General features: G+C 43.1%; 1 protein-coding gene across 1 annotated transcript; it reads left to right on the top strand.

Annotated features, from left to right (window-relative positions):
- Positions 1-502: 502 nt before the first annotated feature.
- LOC136373369 (transcription initiation factor TFIID subunit 9-like) lies at positions 503-3,809 on the top strand. Its single transcript, XM_066338278.1, has 3 exons — positions 503-1,103; positions 2,246-2,359; positions 3,477-3,809. The coding sequence occupies exons 1-3, from the start codon at positions 953-955 to the stop codon at positions 3,635-3,637; spliced, it is 426 nt and encodes a 141-aa protein (XP_066194375.1). The 5' UTR covers positions 503-952; the 3' UTR covers positions 3,638-3,809.
- The last annotated feature ends 19,371 nt before the right edge of the window (positions 3,810-23,180 follow it).

Here is a 23,180-nt window from a genome sequence, read left to right as displayed (position 1 = left end):
GATTGTTGGTAGCTGAACTTGATTGTTACCTTAAACCAGAATCGTGAGAATCACAAGGGAAGATATTTACCAAAATTCATGCTTGGGTGTATACAATAGAACAATGGGGGGCTTAATGATTAACATAGAGTTGTATAACGAAAGGGTATAAGACTGTACACCTTTTGAGCCCTCGTTGGAGGTGGATTTGGGTCCGTACCCTGACTCCCAGAGCTCTTCAATAAAGCACAGCATATAATCATTCTGTGATTATGTGTTTCCTATGCTAACACCACTTCCACTGATCAAGCCATACTCAGGCCCGCAGCTGCTGCCTAACAGGTACTGCCTGACTGCCCCCAACTACCACCTCAGATCCCTGCAGAAGAAGGTAAGGATTGCTCAGGGATTGCGAGTTCACCCCTGGGAGGTTGGGAGTGGTGTTAAATTGCAGATTTCCACATATCTGAAAGGCATGGGTGAATATTTGCCTGTGTGCATCAACTCAGAGATTTCCAGGCTGGATTTGCAAATTGTTGTTGGTTGATTTAAAATGGGAATTTTAAAATATGGGATATGTTAAAATATGGGAAAATTTAAAGATTGGGAATATTGTAGTGTTAAAGAAATACTACAGAATCCCAGAATCACTGAGGCTGTAAAAGCCCTCCAGGATCATCAAATCCAACCTGTGCGTGATCCCCACAAGTGCACTGAGTGCCATGTCCAATCATTCCCTGGATAGCGCCAGGGATGGAGACTATAACACCTCCCTGGTCAGCCCCTTCTAATGCCTCAACACCCTTTCCATGAAGAAATTCCTCCTGATGTCCAGGAAGAACTGTCCAGTTTAATGTCAGGTTGTCAGAGGCACAAGTCAAGCTTTGGTGTAGATATTAAAAAGTATTTTTTACTTCCACCTCAGTTGTTTCTGCTTTAGAGGGAAAATATTTCCTTTGATGAGAAGCCCTGAATGCCTCAGTGGAGGGACTTTCCTGTTTATTCCAAGCCATTCCCTGATTCCCTGGTTCTCTCCTCACAGGTCTCCTCCACAGCAGGAAGGATCACAGTCCCTCGCCTGGGCATGGGCCCTGTGAGCAGCAGGCCCGGCACTCCCACTTTGGGTAGGAAACAGCTCCACAGGGGATTCCCACCTTTATTTTAGGAAGGAAAAATAAAGAGGAATAATTTAAAACACTTTTCAGACCCTGAGGGAATGTCAGGGACTGCCAGACTGTACTGGTTTGAAAGTAAAACCAGTGAGAGACTCCAAGTCAGAAATACTATTTAATAGGAGGGGGAAAAATATAAAAATAAAATTTTAAAAAAGGAATAGTACAAAAGACCCCTGACAGAGTCAGAATACAACCTGACACCCTGTTAATTAGGGTCATGGTAGCAGTCCAGATGAAATGGTCTTGTTGAAGCAGTGATCCTGTAGAAAGGTCTAGTAGCTCTTGTCCTCTGGGAATCCAGTGGGTAAGGGCTCCCTGTGCTGTCCCAAATCCCAGATTACATCCAGGTGGGAATGCTGGGCTCCTCCCCCTGGGTGGAGCATCTCACAATGGACTGATATCGTTCTATGAGTCATGCAGTGGGTCCTAGATTGTCCATTTAACAGCGATAGCTCCCGGAGGGAGTTACCTATGAGTCATGGGGCAAGCCATTGATGGGGCCATTAACAGAAGATAGTCCAGATGGAGGGGGCAAGGGAAACACTGCCCCACCTGGTTTCAACAGCTCATGAAGATGGTGATAGAATACATACTTTAGGCACATCTTACATTGTAACCTAGGACACTGACCTTATATTGTTTGACAGCATCAGGAAGTTAATTTCATAAATTAATCTTTATTATTACACTAACATTTAAATGTAAATGCATTACAGATGTTCTGTATTTATGATAAATTTTTTACTTAAGGGACTATTCAAGAACTTTACTTAAATTTAGGGTTGTTTTCCTCAATGTCAGTATGATGCTGAATTAAACAGCATTGGGAAAGATCCATTTTTTAAAGGGTCTTAAAATTTAGAGCTGTGCTCTAAAAATTATTGTGTGTTTATAGTCTGGGATTCCGTAGGGCTGGGAGAAATGTGGAGAAATGTGCAGCTCTGCCTGGAAATCTGACTCCTATATATCTGGTGTCCTTGTGTTCCTGTGCATTCCCACTGTGTCTAATAACAGGTTCCACTTGGGAGGGAGTTTTAGGAGTGTTCATGGATTTATTTGGATTTATTTTGGTGAGGTTATGTTGAATCCAGGTACCCCCTCAGCCCAGACTGTGTCGGTATCAGCCAAAGTGGGAGCACCGGTGTCACTGGCGGGGCATCACTTCACTGTCCAGATCCCGTCCTCACAGCCCGCTGGGAAGTCAGGTATTCCTGGGATTCCTGGGGATGGAAACTGAAATGAATAAAATGTAAGAAACTCCCATTTTTGACACAGGCTCTCATTTGTTAGGAAGGTTATGCTGTTTAAAATGTTATGCCAGTTGTACCCTGTCTGTTAAGAAAGTTATGCTGTTTGTACCAAAATTTGTACCCTCAAAACCTTATTCCAAGTTGTACACCCCCCTAAACCCCAGGTTCCCTTCACCTTCCGTCAGGCTAGACTGTCGCCGTTCCCTGCCGGCTCCTCGAACTGCTGGCCCCACCTAATAGGAAAATCCAAGGACTTCCATGGTGCTCCGCTCCAAGCGGAAGTGCAGTTGCTGGCAAACTGACCCAAAAGCCACGACCCAGCACAAAATCCAGATAAAAGGGAGACACTACAACAACAAGAAGACCCTCAGCTACCTAGGGACTGATTCTGCTTCTGCCGCCTCGCCATGACGACAAAAAGACTGAGTAAAGGTGACAGCCCTAGACCACACGAGCCCAGTTGAGTTCCTGGGGATTCCCGCGTGGCTGGAACTCCCGACTCTGCAGCGAGAGCAGCAGATTCGACTGGCACCTCCTCCTCAGCGGCGGCCTGAGCGGGAGCGGCGATGGCGCAGGCGACCCCTCGAGTTCCCCCTTGAAAGAGCTGACTAATAAAGGCCTTTCAAAGGAGCAGGTCTCCTGGCCCATTTTTAACAGAAACAAGGAAAACCACACAGCCACAGGGTGCCTGGGTTGGGAGGGAGAAGCTCATCTCATCCCATCCCCTGCCATGGACAGAGACACCTTCCATGCTGCTCCAAGCTGGTCTGGAACACTCCAGGGATGAGCTGCACTGGCCAAGCTGGTGTGGGAATTTCTTCCCCTCTCCTCATTCCAGGAACATCCAGTGTTAATTCCCATTCCCAGCACAGCAGTGACAGTCAGAACACTGCCATCCTGGGCAGCTCCCTCCCACCCTGGCTCCTGTTTCCCTCACCCCCTCCAGCATTTCCCCATCCTCCCTCTTGGATTGAAATCCCCGGAATGTTCTGGCAATGTGACACTTTATGAGCCTGGAATAATGCAGGGATTGCTCCAAGCTCTCAGTGAACCCTTTCCATGGTTCCCACAGCCAGTCCCACCACTCCCACAGTGCAGAACGTCCTGATCAACCCATCCCTGATCAGCCCCAAGAACATCCTGATCACCACCAACATAGTCCCACCCAGTGCCACCAACCCCAACCCGCTCAAGAGGAAGCATGAGGATGACAACGACTATGATGCCTTGTGAGGGCCCACAGCTCTTCCCATGGGATTCATGGAGCCCTTCCTGTGGGATTCACACGGACTCCAGAGGGTGGGAATGGGCGGGAAAGCCCTGTTTGGGCCTCAAGAGTGTGGAAATAAAGTGGAGAGTGTTTGTAACCCGGCCTTGGTGTCTTGTGCACACACTTGAGGGAGAGGGCAGGGGGTTTTCTATATATTTTCTATTTTTTAATGTATTTTATTATTAATTTATATATAATTTATATATACACACCTATATATACATATATTATTTATATATATGTATGTATGTTTCAAATATATATATGTGTATATATGTGTGTCCTAGGGTGACCTTAGGATGCTTGTATCCCCAATCATCTGTTCTGTTTATGTTGGATATTTTGTTCTATACCTTTAAGACTGGTTCCAAGAGCGAAGAGAAAGAGAAGCACAGAGTTTGTTTTCAGAAACTGCACTCACTCCTCCACATTCTGCTCCTGGACTGTTGTCTGCAGCACAGACAGACAGCGGGGCAGAGATCTCCTTTGCTTTTAGTTGGTTTTAGCTAGCTGAGGCAGAGAAGCTCCCTGGACTGTTTGGTTTTTTTTTTTGTTTTTTTTTTTTTTCCTTTTCCTTGGAACTGTTCAAATCTGCTCTGGACTGAAAACCCAGAAGAGCAGCGGGAGCTCACATCTGGGGCCCACTGGGGCCTGGGCTTTGGCATTTTCTAGCACCAGAGGGACTGATAAGAGACTGAGCTATACTCTATGACGAGGACTTTCTGAATTTGCCATCTCTTTGAACAGCGAGAGGTTTTATTGTTTCATATTATTCATTTTTATGCCTGTGGGTACTTTACTTGCTAAATAAATAGTTTTTTCCACTTTTCTCTAAGGAAATTTTTTCCTGAACCAGTTAGAGGAAGGGCCGCTTGAATTTGCTGTTCTGGAGGGAACCTATTTGGAGGTTTTCTCCCAAATTTGCCCTAAACCAGGACAATGTGTTAGATATTTATCATATACACACACATGTAATTGCCTTGTACACTCAAAACTCGCCCAGACACTTCTTTTTTTTAATATATATACATTTGTCTATAGACATACATAGATATTTATATGTACATACATATTTGCATACACACATATATAAAATATATAGAATATAGTGTATATATAGAGAGAATACACAGTAGTTAATTATGCATGCACAGATGCACTCCATATATCAATTTTATTTTATATATTCTGCACACATTCTAAAATATACAATGACAAACATATGCTAGATAATGCAAAGCATATAATTATATATTTTATATAATACTATATAATATATAAATATTTTTCCATTTAACATTTCTATCATATACAAACAAAATATGTAGAATATAGTGTAAGTATATGGAGAATACACACTAGTGCACAGAAGCACTTTATTATGTATATTATATAAATTATATTTTTTTGGTATATGTCATAATATATACATTATTTAATCATTATGATGTAAAGCATATAATCAATGTATTTTGTATCCCTATATATATCAATATATAATAAAGATATAAATATATAAAACATATATAATATATAGAAATATATATAGGAATACATATGAATAGATATAATAATACATGTAATATATCAATAACTTCTCTATATAATACCTTTATATAAACACCTTTTATATATAATATTCCTATACACTTGTATTATACACCCACCTATTCCTGATTTCCTCATTTCTATAGGTCCCTGTGTTTACAGTCTCAGCCCCTCTCCCACACCAATTTTTAAGTTGCTGCACCAACCATTTGCCCATTGTAGTGGTTTGAGTGTTTACTAGAACTTTGTTGTGAGATGGGATTAGGAGAAAAAGTAAAGTAGGCTTAAATTTTAATGGGTACAAAGATAGATTTATTAACATACATTAAAAGAAAAGAATGAGAACTAAAATGAAACTTTTAAAACACTTTTCTTATAAACTGTTTATTTCTTACTAGTAACATAAAGAGATAAAACTTGTGATTTTTAGTTAGTTTCACTATTTAAAAATAATTTTTATTAGTTCTTAGGGAGAGGAGTTTTTTAGAACTGTTATGGAGACATAGCTATATGAAAATAGGGTTTTGGTGACTTTTATGTTACGAATGCAGCTGCTTGGAAAAAAATTTTGTAAACTGAATTTTTCTCTTATTAGTAGGTTTTTTATGATTGCATATGGGTCATGGACGCTTTGGGGTGTAATTTTAAAGAAGAGCAACTTTAAAGGTAAAGGATTTTCTTTATCTTATGGAACAGATTTTTTTTTTTTACTTCTTTACTGGTACAGAGGGTTTCTTATCTTTCTCTTCAAACATTTTATGGGATCACAGAATCACAGCTATTAATTTAATATTCACTTAGTCAATTACAGATACTTTTGTTTAAATCTATAAATTTGAATAATCATCTTTTTTAAATGTATATTTTTTATGGTTTAAAGGGATATGTTAATATATTATAGTTTATTACTATGGTTTATAAGAGAAGTTTAGCTTAAATGAGGTAACTAATCCTTTTTCTTACTTAGGACTTAAATTTCTTTTTTAATTGACTTTTGTCTTATGCAGTGCTTTTTTATGGTTCACTCTGTCCCTTTCCTCTCACTCTGAGAAGGATTAGTGCCTTGGAAGTTTTATTTGTGTTTCTTAGGTTTATAAAGGGCATGATGGTTCTTCTTGGCAGTGACTGAAGGTGGTAGGGTTAGGCCTCACTGGGCTGGGCCAGAGTCTTTGGGTTCCAGCTGCTGTGAGGCCCCTTGCCCAGCTGCAGGGCTGCCTTCGGTCTCAGCTGCATGATCTCTTGAGCGGCTGGGCTTTTCTCCTCTTTTTTTCTTCTTTTTGCCTGGGAGGGAGTCACCGGAGGGGGACGGGGGGCTCGGCCCTTGCAGCTTAGTGGTAGGATGTTTTATAGCTGCTGGAAACCCGATACGGGCTGGGACAGGGGTGTATTCTCCTCCCCTCCCCCTGCCCAGGAGTCACTGGTCTCGGCAGCTTCCCGGGAAAAGCTTGACCTGGCTGGGAGCCGGCTGGGCCTGGCCCCCACCCTGGGAGCCAGGAGTCAGGGCCAGCTTACCTCTTCCAAGGTAGGGAGGGGAAAAAAGGGAGTTTACCAGGATCCTCTGATATTTAATCCTGTGTGTGTTCAGAGAGATGTATAATCTCTCCAGTGGCTATATTAGCTGTCAATTTTAAAGCTAGTCACTGGTTTTGCTACAACTCTCTGAAAAATCACTTTCTTGCTAAACCACCACACCCATATAAACCAAATAATGTGGAGTTTTTTTAATTGACCACACCAACGCTCTCACAGACCCTGTCTCACAAATACACTGTTCATATTTATATATTTCTCAATAAATAGAACTATGTGATACTCTCTCATGTTAAATTTTTAAAATATTTTATATTTATGCATTTAAACAGCTACATCTAGAATGCACCCCTCAGAAACTTATTTCCATTTATAACAACACCTCCTGTAGAACAATCACAGCAGGGTTTGGAGCTGCCCTGTCTATTAGTACTTTATTGATTATTGCCTCATGCACCATTCTATAACTGCTGTGGATATGGGCTGTGCTGCTATATCAGGACATTATTTCTAATTACATGTTCCATATAGGTCCAACCTTCCCAGTCTGGTTTCTGCATGCACAGGCTCACACTGATGTGCAGAAAACTCTAGAACTCAAAGACAAGGTGAGTTTTAAAGTAGGTATATAGTTTATTCATCAGCTGGGTTCACAGGGTAGCTCCTCCAAAGGCATGCACACTCACTCGTTCTCCTGTGTTCTCTTTTATTCTCTAAATTGCTACATATGCATCAAGTTTCACAATACCCCTTATGCATATTCATTCCCTGACTCCTCCCCATCTTGCTTCGTATGCTAATTCTCTTATCAGTCTTGCGCACTTGTCTTTGGTGGTTGTCTCGGTGGTTGTAGATGATGAAGTAATATGGTCTTCCTCAGAGTGACCTTCTCACCCCATCTTCTTGCGCATGCTCACTGATCGTTTGGTCAGAGTCCAAACCATAAGGCTGATCTCATCTAGCTCCGGAGGTCCAAGGAGCTCGATTATCTCAGTATCCTTGGGAGTTCAGCATACTTGTGCCCTGTTCCACTGAACATCCTTCTCCTTATCACCTATCCTTGCATTCCTTCCTGCTGCTTTTTCACGTACACCTTTTCTTTTTCTCACAAGCAACTAATATTGTAAAAAATGCAGCAACTACTAAGCAATACCATGTCTATTTCTACTCAATACCCCCTAATTTCTAACCACGTGTGTCAACACCCCACCTTGTGTAGAGCCCCTAGAGAACAGAATACATTAATATATCTATTTAGTATAACAGATACAATGTATTACATTATATAATATATATTTTAAACTAGATAGTTTTCACGGATTGATACATTATCTCTCTGTTAGGACCTTAGAATCCTCTGGAAAGGACAGTGACCTATGGGGGGGCAAGTTTTGGACGGACATGCAGTTCTGACCACTCAGAAAACAGAAGGCAACTTCTGGTAATACCCATATAAAAGCTGAAGCTGGGTTTGAGACTTCCTCTTTCTCCCCTGTTGTCCTGGTTTGGAGTAAATTAGGGAAGAACCTCCAAAAGGAGTCCCCTAAACCAAACCTCCACCACCCCTTCCCCCCCCCAGCCCTGGGTTCGGGAAGGAAAATACCTCGGAGGAAAGTGGAAAAACCGGTTTATTGACAAAAATACACTCCCCAACACCGAATAGTGGGAAAAGACGGGAGAGTGCTGACACGTCTGTTGCAAGCCCCGGGTCTTCTCCAACTTCTCAGGTCAGGTCAGGTCCGGAGCCGGTTCAAACCTTGGGGGGGGGGGGGGGGGGGGGGGGGGAAGAGAAAGGAAGGAGGGAAAAAAAAAACCAACCAAACAGAAGCAGCGGAGGGGGGAAGAAAAACGGCGGCAGGGGCAGCCGGAGAGCAGAGCGAAGCAAAGCGAAGCGAAGAAGGCAAAAGCAGCCGAGCTAGCTGAAGCAAGAGCCGAAAGCAGCCAAGAAGGAAAAAAAGGAGGCAGGAACTGCAGGCTCCCGCCCAAGAGGGCGGGATTCAGCTGCGAGACATAACAACATATCCAAGATATGGGATGGATATATGGGATAGGAGGCAGCTCAACCCAGAACACCTGTCCAGCCAACAGGTAACATCGTGGGCAGCCGTGGAGAGCCTGGCTAAGGCCCCACTGCCCCCAAGGTGGCCGGGGCCCAGCCAGGCCTCTGAGACCTGCTGCCCGCAGAGGAAGCAGGGCCGGCTGCCTGTCTGGGGCTACAGCAGGGATCGGGGTGGGTCATGGCAGGACCGTGCCCCAGCCCCTGTCTGCTGGCACCCCTAGTCCAGAGGGAGGATGGGATTCCCCCTCCTACTCTACGCTGGGCGTTACAGAGCAGCTGTGAGCGGCTCATGCCATCAGATCGAGGAGTGGAAGAAAAGGTATCCATCAGCCTTCACCTCCACCAGCATGGCTTTGAAACCTTTGCAACTGCTGAGGCAGAGATCACATGACTACCACAGGCCTGGGCAGGCTTTAACTCTTTCCTGACACAGATTGAGACTTCCTTAGACTAACCCTTTTCAGAGATGAGAGAAAAGGCCAATTTGGAGACATGTAAAGGGACAATATGAAGATCTCAAAGTCAGTAAAGGAAGAGTGACTTTTAAGTGGTAGAGATGACGAGTTGCCTTGGTTCTAGGCTGAAAATCTCCTATGGATTTTGGTAACAGGATAATCTTTTAAATCGTGGACAGTATAAATTGGGGAGATGATTTGTGGATCTGAGCATAGGTATCTGTGATGAACTGAGTGAATATTTCTGTGCCCCCATGAGAGGTTGAACAGAGAGAGATGAGAAGAAGCCCTTCGCCAGTGAAGTGAGAAGACCATCTCTGTTCCCTGAGTTAAAAAAGATCCTTTGTTTTTTTTGAAACAGCTCATTTTTAAAAGGTACCACCACAATTTATGAATCCACAGCCCTTAGGTAGTCATGGGAAAGGCTACATGACATGGGAAGTTCCATAACTGCAGAAGTTCCCCAGGCGGGCTGCTTTTGTGTGAAAGTTACCAAACAACAGGAATTACTTCTCTCTCTCAAAGACTGAATCAAAGACTGTTTTATAAGTGGTACTGACCTGGAGTTCTGAGTTTTGCCTCTCTACATTATTTGTAGAAAATGAACAGTTTGTAGTGAGAGAAAGAGTTGGTTTAAGAAATTATTTTGTGTTGTGTTTTTTTCTTTTCTTGTTTTCTTCTCTCAGTGTATGTTATTAAAATCTACCTGTTTTTGCTTCTAAGTTGAGCCTGCTTTTCCCTTTTCTCCTAAAAGCCTATCTCCTAGTTAGCAAACAAATTCGGCAAATGTAAAACCACCACACAAATGGGGCCGTGACTCAGAAAAGCAAACCTAAACCATAACAGTATTGCATAATCTATAATAAAGATACAAAGCAATTTATTATACACAACAATTCTCACGTGTATCATAGCTATCTTTTATAAACACACATATCTACAGCTACACCTCTATCTACATATATTTTGAATATATTCTTATATAAATATGTATTTATATTATTATTATCTTATATATATTCCTATATATATAGTTTATACATATTATGTATAGTGCTATATTTATATATTTAAATATATATTTTATACTATATATTATGTATTATACAATATATAGATAATTAATATATTACATTACATATATAAAAATATTATCAAATATATATATTTGTCATAGGTTAACACAGTTTTGGGGTTTTTTTAATTAAAGAGGAATATGGAATATTGCATTGCCCTGTCAGGACCCTAGGATTGTTTGGAAAGGACAGAGACCTATTAGAGGCCAGTTCTTGGACTGGCATGTGTTTTGACCACTGAGAAAACAGAATGCAACTTTTGGTAATACCCATATAAAGCTGAGATTGGGTTAGAGGGCCCTTTCTTCCTCCCACCTGGCTACCAGGTAACATTATGGGCAGCTGAGGAGGGCCCGGCTTAGACCCTGCTGCCCCAGGGTGGCCAGGCCTGGCTGGGCCTCCGGGAGCCGCTACCCACAGAGGAGCAGTCTGGGCAAGCTGAGCCCTTTTCCCCCCCGGCTGCCAGCGGTAGTGCTGACTGTGTGCCAGGGGCTGTAGCAGAGGGGGCCGGGCTGTGGCTGGGCTGTGCCCCAGCCCTGGCTGCTGGCGCTGCTGGCTCAGGAGGGGATGGGATCCTTCCCTCCCCCAGGCCTCAGGAAGCAGCTCTGAGCAGCCCAGGCCATGAGATCAAGGGGTGGAAAAGAAGGCATCCACCAGCCTCCCTCACCCGCATGGCTTTGAAATCTTTTCGGCTGCCACCTGGCAGAGATCACATGACCACCGCAGACCTGGGCAAGTTTTAACTCTTTCCTGGCAGCAGATGGAATTTCCAGAGCACTAGCCCTTCCTGGAGTGAGAACAGACAAATTGATTGAACTATAAAAAGACACAACATGAAATTGAAGTCAGTGAAGAGAGAGTGAAAAGACTATTTGGAACAAAGGAGGAAGAGTGGCCTAATTTGGCTGGATGTCTCTAGTAAACTATGGAGAATGGACTATTTTTTCCTGTAACATATGAATGCTGTTGGGGGGGATGTAAGGTTCTAGTTAAGTGATATGAAGGTCTTTGCTCATAAAGAAAAGGAGGATTTTTAGGTTTTGAGATGAAGATAATTTTGAAGATAGAAGAAGAGAATCTTTGTTTTATGCTAGAGGAGGCATCCTTAAACAGTACCCCTAATAAGCAGATATAGCCCATATGCAGTGTTGTGAAAGCTGCTAATGGGTAGGATTTCACAGTTTGCAGAGGTTCCTTTCAGGCTGCTGCAGATTTGTGGCATGGAAGCCACCAGAGGACTGTTCTTCTTCTGGCAAAGTCTCCTCCATAGGACTCTAAAAGAGACTCCTCTCCCCAAAGAACTGATGAAAGACTATTTTAAATGGTGAAACTAACTGAAAATTACAGGTTTTGTCTCTTTTATGTTGTATATGAGAAAGTGAATTGTTAGTGAGGAGGTGGGGAGGAGGAGTGCTTTGAAAGTTTTCATTTTGATTTTCATTTTGATTTTCATTTTTTCCTTCTTTTGGTGTGTGTTAATAAATCTATTTGTTTTATCTTTAAGCTTGAGCCTGCTTTGCCTCTCCTAATCCTACTTCACAGGAGAAAAAGAGAGTAAACACTAAGACCACTACACTAAATTTAGCAAACAGAATTCAGTGAACGTGAAACCACTACATTTATTGGTGTTTCTGCCTGGTTTCGAACTTAAAACCCAGAACAATATTATATGTTTATTTTATATATAGTGCTATATTTTTTATATAGACACTATATAAAGCAACATGTAACACTGGCCTCCATAATGCTCATGATTTCTATATATTTTATATATAGATCGTTAATATATGATATATATAATATCGAGAATATTTATATAAACATATAGATCTCTCTAAAATATAGATAGAAATTTTACAAATATATATTTTTACATAATATTGAATATATAATACAGAAAAATATATATTATGCATACATATACATCTCTCTAAATAATTATATATATATAAATATCTTCAATATATATATAATATAGGTATATATAGTATATAATATATTGTCTTAGGTTACAATGCAAGATGTAACCAAAAGTATGTATTCTATTACCATCTGGGGAGGTGGGGGGGGGGGGGGATCTTCTGTTAATGGGCCAGCTGTTAAAACCAGGTGGGGCAGTGTTCTTTATCTCTTCCAGACCCATCTTCCCTCCAGGGGATGTCTTCTGCTAATGGAACATTGAGTCTCACTGCATGACTGATAAAATTACATCATCCAATTGTGAGATGCTCCACCCAGCGGGAGGAGCCCAGAATTCCTACCTGGATAAAACCTGAGATTCAGAACACCCAGACAGCCTATTTCCACTGGTTTCCCAGAGGAAGACCAGACCCATCTAAACCACCAGTGGACCTTCAGAGGAAACCTACAGGATCACTGCTTCAACAGAACCACATCTGTCACTCCAGGAGAACTGCAGCCACCATTCTTTTATTGGACTGCTACCAACACCCTGACCAATAGGGTGTCAGGTTGTATTCTGACTCAGTCAGTGGTTTTATTGTGAGCTACTGTATTTTTTAGTTTAATTTTCCTAGTAAAGAACTGTTATTCCTATTCCCATATCTTTGCCTGAGAGTCCATTAATTTCAAAAATAAAATTCGGAGGGAGGAGGTTTATATTTTCCATTTCAAGGGAAGCTCCTGCATTCCTTAGCAGGCACCTGTCTTTCCAAACCAAGACATATATAATTTTTTATATATGGATATAACTCAGATACATATTGGCATTTATATATATATATATATATATATATATGTATATTTATTACAATATTTATTTAATCAGATTGTTAAAATATTAACAGAATACAAAATTTGACATTAAATATAGAAAAATATATTGAGATAGAGATATATAAATATGTCGCTGTTAGGGACATGAAAGAACAAGCAGGCAGCAGAAAGGTCAGCAGGGAAAGCTCTCTATTTTATTTTTCTGACTCCATCTTTTATACACTTTTACAAGAAGCCCAAAGATTGGCTACACAGGTAGCCACCTCTTCAACCTCCTTGGTGAACATCACCATCAATCAACTTTCTCCTTCCAGAGGAGAAATATGTAAACAAAATAGATAAGTTCTACAAATATACATAGTTTTCTTGAAGCTGAATGAGAATAAAATGCAAACAATGAAAAGCAGGCAAACCTGGGGCGACATAAATATAATAGGTATATAAATATTTTTATATGCATGTAGAGAATATAGAGTAATTATGCATACACATAAACACTTTGTTAAATATATACGATTCAAACATGCATTTATAGACATATTTATATAATATATAGTTATATTTTATGAATATATATGTAAATATTAATATATATACATAAAACTGTTGGATGCTCTCTCACACATCCACAGTTTAAAAATAATAATATATAGAAATACATTTCCATAAACAATTGTGTTGCTGCCTACTGCTGCCAGGTACAAATGTGCATGTATTTGTTATAATTAATACAACAATATAAAGGAATTTAAAACAAAAGAGATAAGGCAATTATAGAATGTTGTCTAGAATTATATATTATTTACTGTATAATTTATTACTGGGTGGGATGATTTGGGTATGCTGTGCAGGGCCAGATGATGCATCCATGATCCTGGGGGGTGCCATCCCACTCAGGATATTCCATGGCTCTTCTCCAGGTGCTTGGAACTGCTCCAGTGCCAGCAGGCTCTGGAGTGCCCCTGTTGCAGACCTGGGCTACGGGCAGCCCCTGCTGTCCTCTGTCCTTCCCCTGGTGCCACTTCTGTCTCCATCCTGCTGCCAGGAGATGCTCCCTCATCCTGCAGGACAAGCTCCCCTCAGCCCTTGGCGTTGTCCCAGAGCACAGATTTGGTGCCTTTGTGTTGTTTGTTCTGCAGCATCAAACTCCTTATTCAAGATTGAGCCTAAAGGATGGGCTGTGGGATGGCATGGCATTTGGGATGGTGACACGCGGAAAGACTCTAAAACTCAGAGACAAAGTGAGTTTTAAAGCAGGTATGTGATTTATTCAGAGCTGGGCGCGATGCGGGATAGCTTCCAAAGGCATGCGCACCCCTCACTCACTCCTATTCTCCTTTAACCTCTAGAATGTTACATATGCATCAAGTTTTGCAATACACCTATACATATACATTCCTTGGCTCCTCCTCTCCCCGCTTCGTATGTTAATTGTCTTATCAGTCCTTTTCACCTGCGCAGGTGGTCATCTCGGGGGTCTCAGAGATGAAGAAGGATAGTCTTCCTCAGAAATGAACTTCTGACCTTGCTGTCTTGCGCATGCCCAGTGATCCTCTGGTCATAGTCCAGGCTCTAAGACTAGGTTTATCTGGTCCTGGGGGCTCAAGGCGCCTTACTATCTCTGTGTCTCTGGTAATCTTGCATTCTTGTCTTTTGTTCTGGTAAACAACCCCCCTTTTATCAGGCATCTTTGTATTCCTCTTTGCTGTTCTTGCACACAGCCCTGTCTCTTCCTTCGAAGAGCAGCAATACACACCATCTGAATGCCTGTCCTTAAATCAGTATTCTTCTAATTTTATGATTAATATCCTTTAGTTTCTAACCCCATGTTTCAGTCCCCCCGTTTCAATACGGCAGTAAATTCTTTTATTCAATATGAATTCCAGTCCTTACGATATGCATCTTTCAATGCCTCACCATGGACTTGGGATAAAGAGGTTAATGTTACTACTAGTTGTAACAGTTTCCAATTCTAAATAAGCATTACAAAAGACAGGACAAAACTTATACCAATCAATATTAATAAGACAATAATGGGGTGACAATGTATTTAGGATCCCAGTTGCAATGGGTGACCATCCAAAGGATGAGTCCCACTTATTAAAACTTGCATCTTGTTTTACTCTTTGCAGAATCTTGTTTATTTCTTTTGTGTCATGATGGACAGTAATTAAAGTTTGCTCTCCAGTTTTCTGAATACCTTTTAGAATTTTGACAAGGTCTTGATGATTAATTAATTGTTTTACTAAAGTGAGATTCATCCCAATAGGTGTGGGTGATAAGTTATGATACATTGTATTGTCAGACTTGACTAGCTGGTGGGACACAACTGGTGCTAAATACAGGAAGTCACACCCTAAAATCTTAACGAAGTTAGTGGTTAGAATGATTCTTGTTAAAGTTACATTATCCCTGTCTATTTCTATAAAAGCACAGGCAGTCCTTAAACATACACAACCCTGACCAATATATACAAGTACAGTCTTTTGACTGGTGTTTGAATGAACCTCAAAATGGCAAACACCCTGTTCAGTATCAAGACATATATCTTGAGCATCAAATGTGTTACTTTCACAAGTGAACCTTTGTTGTTCCCGGGCAATGCAAGATTCCAGATTCACCGTTTGCTATTTCTCATCCACTCTCCGTGCCCATGTTCTGTGTTCTGAAGGGTAGAGCACTGATCCCTCATGATTCAGTCCTAATGCTATAATGGGATGAATAACATAAACTGTTGCATTGCGGATGGTGAGTACAAAAGCAGTAGCTGTGTTAATGGTTGGATCATAGGTGAAGTTTACCAAGGTCCACTAGGATTGAAATTTCTTTTCAAAATCAGTAGCATTGTCTCAGACAGCCTTTTGAACCTCAATTGGAAAGGCTCCTTCACTTCCTTTTCTTATAACTAAGGCAGCTGTTGACTGCAACCACAACTGTGCTTGTATACAGCTAAAAGCTAAGGACATATTACTCAGAACCGTACCAAGTGCGTCTATGATTAACCTATGGTCTTGGTCTTCTGCTTCTTCCTACCTGGCAACACTTTTGAAACCTGCCACTGACTACTTCCCAATCTTCCCAATGCCAACAAAGATGATTGTAAAGGTTGTTTTAATTTAGTTAGATCACTTGTTGCAGTGGCCAATTTGTTCATTAATATTTCCGAATCAATTCCATTCAGAACTCCTAGTCCTGTCCCTAATATTCCGGTCAGATCTCTTCGCATTCTACCCCGGGTGTATGCTTGTCTTTGCAACCATGTTGTCCAGCCCTCAAAGGATGTTTTTAGGAAGGAAGAGCAGGCTGGCTGGACTTCAGAGATGTTAGTTTGCATCAATAGTTCAACACACTTGAGAGACCATTCCGGATTAGACAACAATTGTTGCTGACCCATGTTCCTTATCACATATGGGCCTATTTCATAAATTTTGGGTCCAAACCTGGGTGGCGTGATCTGGGTTTGGGATGGAGTGCTAGTGTCGGCTGTAATGGGTTTAGTTGTGGCATTTATTCTAAATTTGAAGGAGAGCCAAATTTTATCGTGGGCCTAAAGACAGACCACTTCAACAGTCTGTACTAAGGTGAAATTATACCAGCAGTCCAATTCACTTGAACGACTACAAACCTCCTTGTGTTTGCCTGTGGGAGTGGATGAAGCACTAATTTGGATTGCTTTCTTATGAGTGGTTCCATTAATCAGCTGACCTCCAACCTTGATTTTCTCTCCTACAGTCCCTTGGAGTGACCACAACTTTTGTTTTTTCTGCCACTCTTGTCCTTTATATACTTGGTTTTCATGCATGACCACAGTTGATAGGTTTAAACCTTTTATATCAGAATATTCTCCCATGGATTCAGTGTACCAAGTAAAAGCTTGGGACCAAGGCCACTCAGCATTGTTCTGGCTAGAGGTATTTCCCAGTTATTGAATTGTAATTATGATCATAAACCAAAAATGTTTCTCAATTAAGGTCTTGCAGCTTAGGTTACAAAACATTCTCACCCACAATGCACTTATTTTGTTCGAGTGAATTTTAGTTTCAGTTCTTTATCTCCCGGTATTACTTTCCAAGGAATTTTAGGGGCTTTCTTTACTCAGTAGTGGTGAATTCAGGCGTTCTGCTCTTGGATCTTAATCGCAGTGAAAGTGGTGAGAAGCACTTGGAACAGTCCTTCCCACTGCGACTCCAAGGTCTTTTCTGTAAGAGACTTGACATACACATAATCCTCAGGCTGTATGTCATGCACTGGCCCATTTAGCCTTCTGCTCTGAGTTCCAGCCACATGTTTCTCAATTTTTCTGAGTTGTTTACCTGAGGCTATCATATAAGCAGTCAGCCTTTCTTCCCCAGTTTGGGTGGATATCCTTTTCTGCACACCGTATGGTCTCCCATAAAGCATTTCAAAAGGGCTCAGCTTTTCTTTACTTCTGGGCTTAGTTCGAATCTGCAGCAATGCTAACGGGAGGGACTGGGGCCAAGGCAAATTAGCCTCTTGCCCTAGTTTTACAATTTGTTGCTTGATCAGATGGTTCATTTTTTCAACTTGGCCACTTGACTATGGACGTTATGGTGTGTGAAGTTCCCAGTCTATGCCCACATGCTGACTGATCTGTTGAACTATTTTTGAAATGAAATGTGGTCCCCTATCTGAAGATATTATGGCTGGAACTCCAAAGCGGGGTATTATTTTTTGTAGCAACACCTTGGTTACCTCCCGGGCTTTGGCAGTCCTGGTGGGGAAAGCCTCTGGCTATTCTGAAAAGGTATCTGTTAATACTAATAAATATCAATACCTCCCCCTTTCTTGGTAATTCTGAAAAATCATTTTGTCACTGCTGACCAGGTCCATGGCTTTTTCCAATTTGACCCAGGTTTGGTTTAGGGGTATTCTTAGGGTTAGTCTGGAGGCAAAGGTCACACTGCCGGGCCACTTGAGTGATAGTGGCATATAAATTACTGGCAGTGATCTTTCCAATCAAGTAATTATACAAAGCGTCAATTCCCCAGTGTGTTTTCTGATGTTCTTCTCTTACTAATGGCCATAGTAAATGAGAGGGAATAACCAGTTTTCCTTCTGCTGTAACAGCCCATTACTCCTGGTTATATGTTCCCTTTTGATCTTCAATTAGCATTCTGTCCTTTTTATTGTACACAGGCTTACCTTCTAGGGAGATTTTGTCATCGGGAATCAGGGCTCCTACTACTGTCACCTCAGCTTTTGCTCCTTCTTTTGCCTCTATGTCTGCCAGCTCGTTTCCCCCTTCCAATTCTGAGCTCACTTTCTGATGTGCCTTAATGTGCATGATTGCCACTTTTTCAGGCAGTTGAACTGCTTCCAGCAATTGTATTATTTCTTGTGCATGCTTAATGTTCTTCCCTTGTGAATTTAACAGTCCTCTTTCTTTCCAGATGGCTCCATGAGCATGCACAACCCCAAATGCATATCTTGAATCTGTGTAAATGTTTATCCTCTTTTCTTTTGATAGCTCTAATGCACGAGTTAGGGCAATTATTTCTGCCTTCTGTGCAGAGGTACCTGCTGGTAATGGTCCTGATTCGATCAGGTCTCTGGATGTGGTAACTGCATACCCAGCATGGCATTTTCCATTCATGATGTAGCTGCTCCCATCAGTGAACCAGGTTTCTGCATCATCCAAAGGGGTGTCTTTCAGGTGTGAGCGGCTGGAGCAAGTGGCTTCAATGGTCTCCAGGCAATCATGATGAATTGGCTTGTCTTGGTTCCCGCTAAGGAAAGAAGCTGGGTTGACAATGTTAGTTACCACTATTTCTACATCATCTTGTTCTATGATAGCTTGGTATTTCAGGAACTGTTGTGGGGAAAGCCAGTGGCCTCCCTTTGTTTCCAGTACTACGGATACTGTATGAGACACTAGCTGTCATTTTCTGGCTCAGGGTGAACTTATGGGCTTCCTGAATGTTCAGCACAACTGCAGCCACTGCCCTGAGGCAACCCGGCCATCCTTTAGCTGCTGCATCCAGCTGCTTGGAGAGATAAGCAACTGCCCTTCTGTATGGGCCCAGGTCCCGTGCCAGAATTCCCAGGGCAATTCTCTGTTTCTCATGAGAGAAAAGAAAGAATGGTTTACTCACATCTGGCAGTCCTAATGCAGGAGCTGACATGAGGGCCTTTTTCAGCTGACCAAAGGCCTGTGTGGTTTCCTTTGTCCAGTGGAGGTCTCTGCTCCCATTTGCAATGAGCGAATACAGGGGTTTCACAAGTAATCCATAGTTGTAAATCCACAGTCTGCACTATCCTGTCATGCCCAGGAAGGTTCTCAGTTCTTTTATTGTCTGGGGTCTTGGGGTTTGGCATATTGACTCTATGCGCTCTTTCCCCAAGGTCCGTTGTCCAGCACTGATCTCATAGCCCAGGTAGATTACCTTTTATTTTACTACCTGAGCCTTTTTCTTTGTCACTTTGTACTCCTGAAGCCCCAAAAAGTTTAGGAGGCTTACCGTACAGGCCACGCACCCTTCTTCTGTCAGGGTAGCTATTAGGATGTCATCCACATACTGCAACAGTTTCCCTTCTCCTGGTGGAGCTTCCCAGGATTCTAAATCCTTTGTGAAATGAATAAAATGTAAGAGATTCCCATTTTCTTACACAGTCTGCCATTTGTTAAAAAGTTGTACTGTTTCAAATATTATGCCAGTTGTAAACCGGTCTGTTAAGCTGTTTGTACCAAAGTTTGTACCCTCAAAAATCTCATTCCAAGTTGTATACCCCCTCTAAAACCCCGGGGTCCCCCCCTTCCGTCGGGCTAGGCTGTCGCCGTTCCCTGCCGGTTCCTCGAGCTGCCGGCCCCGCCTAATAGGAAAATCCAAGGACTTCCATGGTGCACCGCTCCAAAACCGAAGTACAGTTGCCGGCAAGCGGACCCAAAAGCCGCGACCCAGCACCAAATCCAGGTAAAAAGGGAGGCACTACAACACCGAGAAGACCCTCAGCTACCTAAAGACTGAATTCTGCTTCTGCCGCCTCGCCACGACCACAAAGGGACTGGGAAGAAGTGACACCCCTAGACCACACGAGCCCAGTTGGGTTGCCGGGAATTCCCGCGAGATCGGAGCCTCCCGATTCTGCTGCGGCGAGAGCAGAAGGTCCGACTGACACCTGATCCTCAGCGGCGACAGGAGCGAAGGCGGCGACAGGAGCAGCAGCGGCGCAGGCGACCCCTCGAGTTCCCCCTTTAAAGAGCTGACTAATAAAGGCTTTTCAAAGGAGCAGGTCTCCTGGCCCGTTTTTAACAATTTGGGGGCTCGCCGGGATCTAAGCCACGCCCAGAAGAGGACCAGGACGGGAAGGCGCAGCCCGACCTCGGACCTCCTGGACAGCTGGACATCCCGGACCAGAGGACGACGCTCGCCAGCCTCGCGGGACGCCACTGAGGGAGCATCGGTAAGAATAACCGGTGGCGGGAGTGGAGACGAGCGGATGTGGAGTGAATGAGTGGGGGCCGGCAGCTCGGACCCCCCAAGCGAGTTTGGACTGCTGAGTACCCCCGCGAGGGGGCCGGCCGGGAAAAGCAGGAAGCGAGTGAACTGAGAGTGACTGAGGCGTCTCCAGGGGCATAGGCGCCCCCCTCTGGACGTGCGGAGGAATTTAGAGAGTAAGTGGCACGTCAAAGAAGTGAGGCACGCACCACACTGGCTGAGGCTATAGCCCGGGGTGTCACAGGAGACTAGCGCTGGCTGGGGTAGCGGCTGGAACCCTAAGGGCGGGTTGCCCAGGCTACTTTCGGGGCTTGTGAGTTGGCACTGGCTGGGGTAACTACCGGGGTGTAAAGAGAGAAAGGGAGCACTGGCTGAGGCTACGGCCCAGAGCGTCTGAGTACTGGCTGGGGTAGCAAAGAGGCTGCTTTCGGGGTGCTTTGGAGACTGGCTGGGGTAGCTGTCGGGGTGCTGGGATAAAAAGTACTGGCTGAGGCTACGGCCCAGAGCGTCTGAGTACCGGCTGGGGTAGCAAAGATAGGCTGCTTTCGGGGTGCTTTGGAGACTGGCTGGGCTAGCTGTCGGGGTGCTGGGATAAAAGTCTGCATTGGTCGGGGGTATCTTGGGTACGCTTTCCGGGTTCGAGAGGTAGAACTGGTCGGGGGTGCCCAGGGAAGAGGTACGCTGTCCGGGTGCAGGGGAGTAAAGGAGTGCTGGCCAAGGGGTAGTGGCTGAGGCCCTAAGGGCGGGTCACCAGGCTACCTGTGGAGAATTCCGAGCACTGGCAGGGGTAGTGCCCAAACCCTGAGAGAGGGTCCCTGGGGCTACTTACGAGTGTTCAAAGAGTGAGTGAGAGTTAAAATTTGGGTTGCCCGCCTTTAAACTTATGTGTGTGTAGGGGCACCTTAAAGAAGTTTAGTTAAAACAAGGTCAGATAATTTTGCTTTGTGTTGCCCTGAAGTAAAGTTTCTGTCAGGGTAAGAGCACCGTAGTTTTTATTTGAAACCCAGTGAAAATGGAGGCGTACATAAGTAGAGTGGAGCCAGTTGAGGAGAAAAGAGAGAAAAAGATAAGAAATATTCCACCAGACAGTCCACTAGGACAAATGTTAGAACTATGGGAGGTTGATGAGGCCACTAAAAGCTTAGACAGAATCAAGATGATCCATTATTGCATAGAAGCTTGGCCTAACCTAAATTTACCTGCAAAATGGCCATGGTGTGGAACTAGAGACCCCTGGATGTGTTCACAATTAACTCAATACTTGAAATCTCGAGGAGATTCAAGTATTGAACAGATACTCTATGCTATCTGTTGGCAAAAACAAGTAGTCAAAAATAAAACAACAAAAATATGTAAGTTACAGCAAGGGAAACAAAGGAATGAAAAGCAGGAGAACCAAGAAGAAGCTAGCCATAATTGGGACCCCTTAGAACATTTGCCTCCTCCTCCAGTTTATCCCGAAGTACTACAAACTATCCCTACTAATCCTCCAACCTCATTTGAAAATCATATCCCACCTTCTCAAACTGTAATCCCTGTTCTTTCCCCAACTTGCCCCCCTCCAGCTTATAACCCCTCTTACCCTCTGCCGTTTCCTAACACTGGTCTAACCTCCTCTCCTTCACCATCCACAATCCCTGCACCCCCTCACAGCTGGGAGCTAGGTCTGGCAACTAACAATGCGTCCTGCCAGGCAATAAAAACCCCAGAAGGACCTTACAGTAACACCAGGTCAAAAACCAAACTCTTTCCCCTAAGGGAGGTCCCATTGGGTGGGGCAGTTGGAGGAATAGGGTTTGTCAATGCACCTTTAACAGCGTCAGAAGTCAGAAATTTTAAGAAAGAACTGGGGAATCTGGTTGAAAACCCAGTGGGAATTGCCAACCAGATTGACCAGTTTTTAGGCCCAAATATTTATACATGGGGAGAACTAAACTCCATCTTAAATATACTCTTCAATCCGGACGAGTTTCGGTTGGTTAGGGCAGCAGGAATGCGCATCTGGGAGAGAGAAAACCGAATGGGCCCCCCCGGTGACCAGAAGTTGCCAATAGCTGACCCAGGGTGGGACCCAAACAGAGAAGAAGGGAGGAGAAATATGGAGGATTATAGAAACCTAATGATAAAAGGTATTAAAGAATCAGTTCCTCGGAGTAGCAACACCAAATTAGCTTTTGACAAGGCCCAAGAGAAAGATGAAACCCCAGCAGCCTGGCTGAGCAGGCTCAGACGGAATTTCCAGCAATATTCTAATTTGGATCCAGATAGCCCAGAGGGACAGATATTATTAAAGTTACAGTTTGTCACAAAATCCTGGCCAGATATCAGAAGAAAACTTGAAAAGATGGAGGACTGGCAAGACCGAGAAATAAATGAATTATTAAGGGAAGCACTAAGAGTATATCTTAGGAGAGATGAAGAAAGAACAAAAGCAAAAACCAGGATTATGGTAGCCGTGGCCAGGGAGAGTGTAAGGGATCTCAAAGAGGATGCTAGGGGTGAAAGGAACACAAAATCTTTACCAGAAAAAGGAAGAGGAAGGAACCCACCATCTTGGGGTACTCCTCAGAGACCGAGAGAGACCCGAGCCTGTTTTTATTGTGGAGAAATAGGACACTTAAAAAAATATTGCAAAAAATTGTCAT

Source organism: Sylvia atricapilla, chromosome W (assembly GCF_009819655.1).
Source record: "Sylvia atricapilla isolate bSylAtr1 chromosome W, bSylAtr1.pri, whole genome shotgun sequence".
In the NCBI taxonomy this organism is placed as follows: domain Eukaryota; kingdom Metazoa; phylum Chordata; class Aves; order Passeriformes; family Sylviidae; genus Sylvia; species Sylvia atricapilla.
Note: the sequence above shows the minus strand (reverse complement) of the source record. Positions and strands in the feature narration are given on the sequence as shown.

Coding starts and splice junctions, on each gene's coding strand:
- LOC136373369 (XM_066338278.1), top strand. CDS start 953: ATGCCTCAGTGGAGGGACTTTCCTGTTTATTCCAAGCCATTCCCTGAT. Junction 1,104..2,245: donor GCCCGGCACTCCCACTTTGG/GTAGGAAACAGC, acceptor TGTTGAATCCAG/GTACCCCCTCAGCCCAGACT. Junction 2,360..3,476: donor ACAGCCCGCTGGGAAGTCAG/GTATTCCTGGGA, acceptor TGGTTCCCACAG/CCAGTCCCACCACTCCCACA.